At 42.0% G+C, this 12,311-nt stretch overlaps 1 protein-coding gene across 1 annotated transcript in view; it reads left to right on the top strand.

The window, feature by feature from the left end:
• The window catches only part of LOC117331828, a 45,132-nt gene that overhangs the window by 18,949 nt on the left and 13,872 nt on the right, over positions 1–12,311 (top strand). The window contains exon 2 of the mRNA XM_033890748.1: positions 9,705–9,861. Within this exon, the coding sequence (XP_033746639.1) occupies positions 9,705–9,861 (157 nt within the window). The remainder of the gene's footprint in view (positions 1–9,704; positions 9,862–12,311) is intronic.

Genomic DNA, 12,311 nt, shown 5'->3' on the forward strand with positions numbered 1-12,311 from the left:
TTGTCTCGTTAATTAGTCGTGGTCATAGTGTCTGTGCGTTATCTCTGTAAATACTACCTATAAAGTCGTGTGAAAATGACTGGTAAGTTCTATAGGTATTGTGAACTGTCACTCGAACGTCATTATATGGGCGAGGTGTCTTTGGTAGTTCTCTAGCTCTCTTGTCCTCGAAGACCAGTCTTACCCCACGTGGAGATGGTCTGGTATGAGGAAAATAACGAAATGAAAGTTGAACATTTGTATGCATGTTTGAAACTTTAATGTGGATAAAAATGCCCGCCTAAACGATTCACACAATGAAGTGTTACAACACGGATAGTGAAGTCAAATGACCTGCTACCGGGCCACCAGAAACATGTTAACTGGCGTGCAACAATAGTAGTAATTGGTAATATTATAGGAAGCGCAAACATAGATAATACTTAGTGTTTATACAGTATGGATACGGAATGTGTCTAAATACGATCTATAATATACATAGAGTTAGATACAAGCATGCTTCCCTCATTTAATACGACTTTTTAATGAAGAGACTTACTAACTGTCAGAGTCTTGAGTCATTAGTTGGCAGTATATCTTGCTGTACCTACACCGGCTGACGGTGTTTAAGGTGTGACAGAGTTCGGATGTTTGAGGAGTGACAGAGTTCGGGTGTTTGAGGAGTGACAGAGTCCGGGTGTTTGAGGAGTGACAAAGTTAGGGTGTTTCAGGAGTGACGGAGGTCAGATGTTTGAAGAGTGACATAGTTCGGGTGAGTGAGGAGTGACAGAGTTCGGATGTTTGAAGAGTGACAGAGTTCGGATGTTTGAGGAGTGACAGAGTTCAGATGTTTGAGGAGTGACGGAGTTCGGATATTTGAAGAGTGACAGAGTTCGGATGTTTGAGGAGTGACAGAGTTCGGATGCTTGAAGAGTGACGGAGGTCGGATGTTTGAGGAGTGACAAAGTTAGGGTGTTTGAGGAGTGACAGAGTTCGGATGTTTGAAGAGTGACAAAGTTAGGGTGTTTGAGGAGTGACAGAGTTCGGGTGTTTGAGGAGTGACAGAGTTCAGATGTTTGAGGAGTGACGGAGTTCGGATATTTGAAGAGTGACAGAGTTCGGATGTTTGAGGAGTGACAGAGTTCGGATGCTTGAAGAGTGACGGAGGTCGGATGTTTGAGGAGTGACAAAGTTAGGGTGTTTGAGGAGTGACAGAGTTCGGATGTTTGAAGAGTGACAAAGTTAGGGTGTTTGAGGAGTGACAGAGTTCGGGTGTTTGAGGAGTGACAGAGTTGGGATGTTTGAGGAGTGACAGAGTTAGGGTGTTTGAGGAGTGAGAGAGTTCGGATGTTTGAGGAGTGACAGAGGTCGGGTGTTTGAGGAGTGACAGAGTTCGGGTGTTTGAGGAGTGACAGAGGTCGGATGTTTGAGGAGTGACGGAGTTCGGATGTTTGAGGAGTGACAGAGGTCGGGTGTTTGAGGAGTGACGGAGTTCGGGTGAGTGAGGAGTGACAGAGTTCGGATGTTTGAGAGTGACAGAGTTCGGATGTTTGAGGAGTGACGGAGTTCGGATATTTGAAGAGTGACAGAGTTCGGATGTTTGAGGAGTGACAAAGTTCGGATGTTTGAAGAGTGACGGAGGTCGGATGTTTGAGGAGTGACAAAGTTAGGGTGTTTGAGGAGTGACAGAGTTCGGATGTTTGAGGAGTGACGGAGTTCGGGTGTTTGAGGAGTGACGGAGTTCGGGTGTTTGAGGAGTGACAGAGTTCGGGTGTTTGAGGAGTGACAGAGTTCGGATGTTTGAGGAGTGACAGAGTTCGGATGTTTGAGGGGTGACAGAGTTGGGATGTTTGAGGGGTGACAGAGTTGGGATGTTTGAGGAGTGACGGAGTTCGGGTGTTTGAGGAGTGACGGAGTTCGGATGTTTGAGGTGTGACAGAGTTCGGGTGTTTGAGGAGTAACGGAGTTCGGGTGTTTGAAGAGTGACGGAGTTTGGATGTGTGAGGAGTGACAGTGTTTGGATGTTTGAGGAGTGACAGAGTTCGGGTGTTTGAAGAGTGACAGAGTTCGGGTGTTTGAAGAGTGACGGAGTTCGGGTGTTTGAAGAGTGACGGAGTTCGGATGTTTGAGGAGTGACAGAGTTCGGATGTTTGAGGAGTGACATAGTTCGGGTGTTTGAAGAGTGACGGAGTTGGGATGTTTGAGGAGTGACAGAGTTTGGGTGTTTGAGGAGTGAAGAGTTCGGGTGTTTGATACCCCTAATTACTCACCACATCAGAGCGCCTCAGTGAACAGGACTAGAGCTGACGAGCAGAAAATTATACTGGCCTGTCACCCCCGGAGCGTGTCCTTCATTTAAAGTTGTGCATTGTAAATGGTCTCACACACGCGAGGAGTGCACACTCGTATAAACAAAACGCTCACCCAGGGAGAGACTGTTTACCTCCCAAACCTTGACATGGCATCACGGTAAATACCAGTAAACTATAAACAGATTGTACAATATGTGGAGCGCCAGGCGATCGTATGGTAGGAGTTGGAGATCTGGGATCGGGGAATTATCATATTGTCAAAATGCTTATTTACTGAGAGGCTTATAAAGATATGCCTGGGATACGGACGTGTGCTAGTAGACGGCCTGTTTAGTTCGTTATCAATTGCAGAGCGTTTTGTGTATTTTTTTTTTTTTTTAGATTATTGCCACGTGATCGCACATTACATGCACTAACGCATGTCAAAATCGCATGTGACAACCTTAGTTAGTGACGGACGAAAGAATGTCTGATAACTTGTCAAGTCTTATGATGTCTTCGAGACTTACATCAAAAACCCTAACTACAGTATACAATATACATGTATGTTCCCATTCCACTGATTTTCTATTTTGAAGCGTATCTTACTGTATGTGTTCGCGTCTACTGGTAGAGTGCTCAGAGGTCGTCCCATATTGATGACGTAATTTGAAAGAAAGACATAGCATTCGATAGGACCACAATGGTTATTGAAATGAGGATATTGTTTCATAGCCGGCCATTATGTACACCTGTCATTTGACACCTGCTTGTCTGCGAGTTCTTTAGAGTGTCACAAGGGGGCGCTCAAGTCGCGTGCACTCAGAGTATTGGTGTAGCCAGAAGTCAAATAAAAGATTACATTTATATTGTAGTAAAGTCGATGAGATAGTTTTATTAGTACTCTGAGAGGAATTGATGCACTGTATGTCTATCACACAGTTCTCTCGTGTTATTTCACTGTCTACCGAACCCCATAATGGGGCTTATGTAACAGCATTCCGGCAGAACTTAAAACGGCTAAACCACAGGGCTGACATAGCTTGCTTTCATCTACAGTACTAAAATGTCACAATAGGCGCGAGTCTGACAGGTTAACAGTCTCTCATTCCAACTGACGGTATTTACTTGGCCGAAGGTGAGATAATTGGATTGGCGATACACATATATCTGTTTACCAAACAACCTACATGTACCGTTCGGAACTGTCTACGCACAAGCATGCGGCAATGGTGTTGGGACAATCGAACTGTACAATAGAGTCCATATTACCACTGTACAATGGGTAGGGGACCATAGAACCACTGTACAATGGGTAGGGGACCATAGAACCACTGTACAATGGGTAGGGAACCATATTACCACTGTACAATGTGTAGGGGACCATATTACCACTGTACAATGGGACGGGGACCATATTACCACTGTACAATGGGATCGGGACCATATTACCACTGTACAATGGGTAGGGGACAATAGAACCACTGTACAATGGGATGGGGACCATATTACCACTGTACAATGGGTAGGGGACCATAGAACCACTGTACAATGGGTAGGGGACCATAGAACCACTGTACAATGGGTAGGGGACCACATTACCACTGTACAGTGGGTAGGGGACCATATTACCACTGTACAATGGGATGGGGACCATAGAACCACTGTACAATGAGATGGGGACCATATAACCACTGTACAATGGGACGGGGACCATAGAACCACTGTACAATGAGACGGGGACCAAAGAACCACTGTACAATGGGTAGGGGACCATATTACCACTGTACAATGGGTAGGGGACCACATTACCACTGTACAATGGGTAGGGGACCATAGAACCACTGTACAATAGATAGGGGACCATATAACCTCTGTACAATGGGACGGGGACCATAGAACCACTGTACAATGGGACGGGGACCATAGAACCACTGTACAATGGGTAGGGGACCATATTACCACTGTACAATGGGTAGGGGACCATATTACCACAGTACAATGGGTAGGGGACAATAGAACCACTGTACAATGGGACGGGGACCATATTGCCACTGTACAATGGGACGGGGACCATATTACCACTGTACAATGGGACGGGGACCATAGAACCACTGTACAATGGGTAGGGGACCATATTACCACTGTACAATGGGTAGGGGACCATATTACCACTGTACAATGGGTCGGGGACCATATAACCACTGTACAATGGGCCGGGGACCATATAACCACTGTACAATGGATAGGGGACCATAGAACCACTGTACAATGGGATGGGGACCATAGAACCAATGTGCAATGGATAGGGGACCATAGAACCACTGTACAATGGGATGGGGACCATAGAACCAATGTGCAATGGGTAGGGGACCATAGAACCACTGTACAATGGGATGGGGACCATAGAACCAATGTACAATGGGTAGGGGACCATAGAACCACTGTACAAAAGTACATATAAACTATCAACGTTGGTATGACAACGTCCAACCGCAGACGCACAAAACGTTTGGATGTCGATAAATGTAGTTAAGCCAGAAATATCACACCCTCCCATTAAGCTTTGCCATCAAGGATCTCTTGATTGTAACTAAGAACGCCCCCAGCTCCACATTTTAAAGAAAGATTACTACGATAGATATAGGCAGAATTAGAACTGGGTGGTTTTCGGACGGCTAAAAAGTATATTATTAAAATAATTCCATACATAGCGTTCCTCAAATGCGGCACTCTCACATAACAATGTATTCTGTATATTATATTCTCATCGTTAACCTGTCAAATAACTTATGTCACATATCTAATCCATTCGGGGCCCACCGGACTACATCACATATCTAATCCATTCGGGGCCCACCGGACTACATCACATATCTAATCCATTCGGGGCCCACCGGACTACATCACTTATCTAATCCATTCGGGGCCCACCGGACTACATCATTATGAGTGTCCCATTGAAATGCGTTCGTTTCCTTCCACGACTGAAAGACGTTGACAAAAAGTATATTTTTATTAAGAAATAACGCGATTTTTCTATAAAATTCCGTGGTTACGAACACCCACCCCGACAATCGGACTTGTCTTCCTCACACAAGCACCTGGCAGCGAACAGTGGTCGCGAAGACACGTTGATGTGTTCCGTCGCTACTGTCTAGTCGGTACTGAATGACTCTCCTGGGATAATGGACTGGTATAATGGCGCATTAGCCTGTGTCGTATCACACCTGTCCGACAGAACGGAGACTGGCTCTCAGTACTTTCTTGGAAAAACTCCTCATTGATAATTACGACCAAACTCGATTTTCCACTGAACAACATGCTTTGAAGAAATTAGCCTAAAACATGTAAGGGAGTAAATCAGTCCCATCTCATCGCATAGCTGGCGGGGTTAAATGTGTAACGGAGCATTTTGACGCTCCGTAAATCAGCGGACCTGTGACTGCGGGCCTTTTAGTGCCGTTCCTTAACGGGAAGGTGGCTAAACGTTACGGCGACATTTCGCTGAGATAGTGTATTGGAAAGAACTCCGACACGCCCGGATTTCTAGTTTTGGAGATCGCGACTCCCCAGGGATCCTAGCACGGAGTGTTTTAGGCTGACAGAAGTGCTTGTTTTACAAAAGTCTCGCGTGACAAACGGACATTATAGGGACTGGGAGAAGTAGGAGGCGAGCTGCACAAATGTTGTAGACTGTGCCGGTAGGGTCATGTTATGGATAGACCCGTCTGTCAACGACTCTTGTCCCTCCTATGTGCCCACACATTATAAATCAGGGTCGGACAGGGTGAAACAATTTTTGCCAAAACAAATCTGCTAATTGATTGACCAGTCAACAGAGGGGCACTGTGTACGCTAACGTTAAGTACGCGTAGTTATACGACCATATGTAGCTTCACTATTAGAAATGTGTTTTGCAACCGGATTGTTTTATATCAGTTTTTTTTATTTTTCTTATCTAACCTTTTACCATTTTGTTTAGGGGTTGATGTATTATCCTTTTCTGCTGCTGGGTGGTCCTAAATGACGAATTGTCGATGGACCATTAGCCAATACGAACACATTTGGCCGTTATGAAAAGTGTATAATGCCTAAGTATTTTACAAGCTGAAAGCAAATTTAACACCCCAAGATCAGTATGCCTTCCAAACGGTGGATGAAGTAAGCCTACTTGATACCTCGTAGTGGTTTTGCCATGAATCGAGACGAGGGGGTCTATAGACTCATGGACATCTAACTTTACTGAATCTATTTGGTGAATTATCTGTTGTAGTGAGTGATAATATGTGTACTACTCATCGAAAAGACGCAGTTAAAAGATTTCACTGCCCTCTAAAATCCTACAAACAAAACAAATCTGTGGGTACCGTGAACGATTTGTACATTTTGTATATATGTAAATATCATGTATATCATATGTTTACACTGATGAGTCGTAAGACTCAAAGTAATAAATGAACTTGAACTTGTACAGTAGCCATTTGTAGAGCATTACATGTAAGCCCCTGCGTAGAGGAAGTTTATTTGGATTTGACGTATCGCCCCGAGGTCGCTGGTCTGTATCAAATGTGCCCACTTTAAGAGAGAAATTTGTACAATACAAGATTAGGACAATAAGGGTGCCACATCCTACTTGTTTACGATCTTCACTAGAGCAATAGCGGTATATGGATCGGCGGATATCGCCGAATAAATAGCAGTTTCCAGAGATAGATATCTAAATGTATATACACGTGGTCTCGAGGAAAACTGATGTATGTTTTATTTAGAAATAGAATCGATTTGCCTAGGTTTTATTTGAAGAGTAATGTTATTTTCAGGAATGCCATAAAACATGTCCCGATTATCTGTACAGGCTCGTGACTTGTATATATAGTATACATGTATATTGTGATGGTAGTACTCGGCACAAGATGATAGTATATATTATATTGTGATCTGCACAAGATGGATCACAAGGGAGATATTATATACTATATTATGATGGTAGTACATTCTGATTCTCGTTACTATGGAAGCTGTGTGTTCGTTCTTTCCCTAGTAATTTACTCCCCCGATTCCAAATATTTAGCGTACTTTTGATATCACAAATTTTACGGACTAAAATAGTACACATATAGATTCCACTTGAAATACTGGCATGCTACCTGTCAACACGGGTTGGTAAAAGTTTGTATATAACATCACGGCGATAGTATTTCTCCTACAACGTTAGTTAGATCCCCAATACAACCCACCAAGAAATTGTATATAATTTATTTGTTGTTTTGGACACAATATCCGCATTTAAGTGAATATTGGAAAAATATGAACGGAACGATATTGGAAGTAAATATGGGCTTCAAACTTTGATACGTTATTATTCATATCGTTACGACTGCGGGGATTCTCCAATATTGTACAAGTATCAAACCTATACTTATTACTTTTCTGTAACGTCTAGACCTGGAGTTGATTTGAAGAGAAATCAGTTCGGTGTGTTTGTCCCGTTTATGAGCAGGTCGATATTTAATCGGGCAGGTTACAGCCATTGACTGAGAGCAAACGTTTTCCTGTAAAGAGAGGCAATGACTTTAACGACTGGCTTTCTGTTCTACCCGGCAGGTGGCGCTTGTATCAACCGGATCCCATTCTCCGCAGTCCAACAAAATCAATCGGCTGGGAATAAATTCCACAGTTTATTACTTTTCAAACATTTTCGAAGTCGGATCTAGACATTTTGGTCGTTTTATTTAGCTTTGGTTTTATATTTATTACCTTGTAAGTGTGTGTTGACATTGATCGGGGATAGCTCTTCCAATCACTGCTCATTACAGACCCCCAATAAACATCAGTCGGCCAGTTTGGGAGATATTTTATAAAGATGCCGTGGTGTAGTTGTTCTTTCTTATTTTTTTTTTTATTTTGACTTGTTTTTAAGGGTTGGAGGTTGGCGATAAACTCTCAGCGGTGGTAAATAGCCGCGATATACCGCTTTGCTAGAGAAAAACTCTTTAACTCGATCGGTTGTCCCGTTCGATTCCTAGCGAAGGCAGTGATTTAAATATGCATCTTACAATTGCAAAAATGATGTTTGCCAAACTGTGATAATTGGTCTTACTTATGCACATATTAAATTACTTGACGGTTGTTTACTATGTCAGATTTGGTGGAAACGACATCAACATTTACAGGTTTAGCACAACAACCAAACGTGTGGTCTGGGTGAGAAAGCCTGGGTGAGAAATGTCGTACACCAAATGTATGTCGGCCTATTGAGAGATTAAACTGTCTGCCACGCTCACAGCTTTCCATCAGCTCGAGCTATATGGAGACATGTCATCTTCTGGTATTGACATCCACTTCTTGAAATATTTGAAATTTATTTAATCTACTTATCGCAACATTTCTTAAATTAATGTATTTCACACATCTCCTGTGCCTGTCGGCGCCTCTCTCGTTTGCTAGCCGTGACGTTTCATTTGTTGCCTCGTTTCCTTTCGCCCGAAGCAATTTATACTAGTAGATATGTTGGTTCCCATGGGGATAGAGGAAGGGCTGGTATATCGAACATTAATATATTGCTGTTATAATTGTGCTGACTTGGTATGATAACGGACTGTCAGACGCAGATGCCGACTATTGCCCCAACTGTGAACGGTTCCAATACCGGAAGTGACGTTGGCCTGTCTCAATGACATTGACATATACCAGCAGTAAAACACACACAACATATCACTACGGTTAAATTCATATCCAGAGCTGTATTGTCAAATGGAAACATGATATCAAAATACCCTCAATATTTATTTTCCATTTAATGTACGTTGTAATGCTGTACGAGACTATTTATAGGGATCCATACTGTACGGTATTAATATAAACTCATATTTGTTGAATTGTACAATTCCTACCTTCCTTTCAACGTATTGTCATGTCCTTTCAATTCATGTTTTAGAGTGAATAATGTTAACGATAATCTTTGGACAGATTAGTGGAACCTTTGTCTTTAGAAAAATATATTATAATCTGAATATGGAAACTGAGGACTGGAGATACCTTCCATTTAAACGTGGGTTAGACTTAGTACTTACAAACACCCTGTTGTCAGACTGAGGACTAGAGAGACCTTCCATTTAAACGTTGGTTAGACTAAGTACTTACTAATACCATGTGGTCAGACTGAGGACTAGAGATACCTTCCATTTAAACGTTGGTTAGACTTAGTACTTACTAATACCATGTGGTCAGACTGAGGACTAGAGAGACCTTCCATTTAAACGTTGGTTAGACTAAGTACTTACTAATACCATGTGGTCAGACTGAGGACTAGAGAGACCTTCCATTTAAACGTGGGTTAGACTTAGTACTTACAAACACCCTGTGGTCAGACTCACTTGAAAATTAAATATAGTGCGATGTATCTTAGTGACCAATTTTATTGTCTTTCAGTGACGTCACAAGTTGGTGGGACGTCGTGTCCGCAGTATGTAAAGACCGCTGCGTCTAATTGCTTTAGTGACTATCGAACTCAGCTCCACAGTCTCCAGGAGAGTGACCACGCCCTCTTCTCTGGCGTCAACGTCGAGTTACTTCGCTCATTCTGCACGTAAGTCACCAACATCATCACAATATTGTTGTTTTTTAGTTTCACAATTTTCTGGTTATTCCAAGCCTGTCTACAGACGTATGTCTACAACGATGTAGCAACTTATTCAAGCGTCATATTGGCATAGTATGTCAAGGTCATTATTCACAGTGACGTCACAGAAGCGTCATTATTGAATTAGCCTATCCAATTATCGATTGGTTACCCAGTGCACTTTTACAAGATCAGAGAGAGTAGCATTCCATTTTAAATTACATAGCATGACGTATCGAGTAGGATAACATGCAAACATTGGCGTACCCTCAAAATTCTATAATGATTATGTCATAATTTCATATTAATTGAAGAGGAATTAAAATATTAATGTTTAAAGGTAAATACGATAAATTTTCTTCACATTGCAACGAAAACACAACCGTCCGCGTCGTGGAGTGCGTACTGGAGATTTATGGGGAAACGTCTTACAGCGAACTCGATTGAAACTAGATCCCTGGTGCTTTTATGTTTACATATACTACGTAACAAATTGCATGACTACTCTATCATGAATAAAGAATTTCTGTATAAAATGATATTTCCCGTTTTAATGAATAGGAGGCTGATGTGCTGACTTATATCATAATTTGTATCAGAGAACACCTGCACGCTTGGTGGTTCGGGCACTGTACGCCTGGCTGAGGAACTCGTCGAACCTTCCCGCCAATTGTACAGTTACTATGTTGCTCTATCTGATCGTCGACATCGTCTCTCACCTTTTACTTATAACCGACGGGTTTCATTTAACAACGCCATTTAAATATGAGAGATTAGCACCTGGGCGTCACTTACGGTGCATCCGCTCAGCCTGCCAGGTAATTCTGGATCAAGCTTTATGGTGGTAGGGGACGCCGACATATGGCGCGGCATCCTTACCGGGATACCACTAAGTCATATTTTAATTGGACGACAGCTTAATTAATCATGTGTATGCCAGCGTAACGCATCCTACTTGCCATACTGGTGACCCAGCGGCACCTCTGTCACACTTACTTACCTACCAAACTAGTTAATGAGAGACCTAGAGGTGAGGTTGTCATCTCGACAAAGATCGAGAGCAATACATCTACACCAGCACATAAAATCCGTTTAGTTAGTCTACAAATAATGTGGTATGTTACGCAAACAGGCAAGTCACAGCATTAATTATAAATCAATAAATTTAGTACACACAGACCAAGCCTCTTCCGTTGTAGAGACCGTTTGTTGAATAGATTCTAAGTCAACTTCGATATCCAAGGGTTTTGCTTTCGATGTTACGTTTACTTCTCTACGCCATTGAAATAAAAACGCCACAATGATAGATGGTGAGCACTGTTACGGGAAAACACCACATCAGGCGGTAGGAATACTGGCTCTGATTCATAATATATTCTACATCAGTCCAGTGAATCAATTCATTAAGTTTGCAACCAATTTACATAACTGATTCTTAACCTTAGATTTTGTCATGCATAACCTATTCTAGGAAAACATTTTTTATAAAGGACAGGAGTAGGCCTATTGTTTTTTTTAGAGACTAACTGAATTAAAAATTCGGAATTGCTTGAGACAAGAATGTTCACGTAATTAAGACTTAGCTCGCCTGTATAGTATATTACTAATGGTATATTTTGTGTGTGTTTCGTCAACAAGATCACAGATTTTGCAGTTTTCACGAGTCTTGTATGGTATCAGTCTTCTGTAGTCTTACAGATAACGTGTACATTATCACAGACCAGTTTCATCGCTTCCTTCGCAATCTTTTTGTTGTTGATAACTTCATAGAAATTCTGCATAATTTGCACGTTAATTTGCGGTATCTAGTATGTGGTGTAGTAAGATCATACTTTACCATCATAACACCCATTTTACTGATCAAACGCTCACTACACACATGTGGTCATGGCAGGAATAATGAAACGGCAAACACTGCTATTCACATAGGGGATCAAAACCGAGTCTAAGTTCATCTTTTAGAACGTTCATCTTTTGGAAAAAAATGCTTTCCTTTCATGTGATGGTCTATCAGTGGTAGTAAAAGCTTTGGCTTTCTTTAACATTGCCTAAATATCAATTGTTTATTATAGCTCCAACTCAAAAGCATTTGGCGCGAGCGTTTAACCAGTAGGAAGGGTGGAGTTTGCCGGACGCCCATCCTCAGCATAAGAATCATTAGTCTAGATATTGCTGTACAGCGTTTTTGTCTATATAGTAACTGCAACGCCATAAAAACCATAAAACGGGTTATACAAGGAATTGCGTGATAGTGGATGTTCTGTCAGAAGGGATTAACTAACGAATTTCTAACGAATCAATCTGTCTTTTATAACGACAAAAACTTATGTCGGTGTTTGTCTGGGTCGCCTGATCGTTCGCGTCGTCATCTCGAGCTCACGAGACTTCGTGATGACTGCTCATTTATCTTATTGAGA

Source organism: Pecten maximus, chromosome 7, assembly GCF_902652985.1.
Source record: "Pecten maximus chromosome 7, xPecMax1.1, whole genome shotgun sequence".
Taxonomy (NCBI): Eukaryota; Metazoa; Mollusca; class Bivalvia; order Pectinida; family Pectinidae; genus Pecten; species Pecten maximus.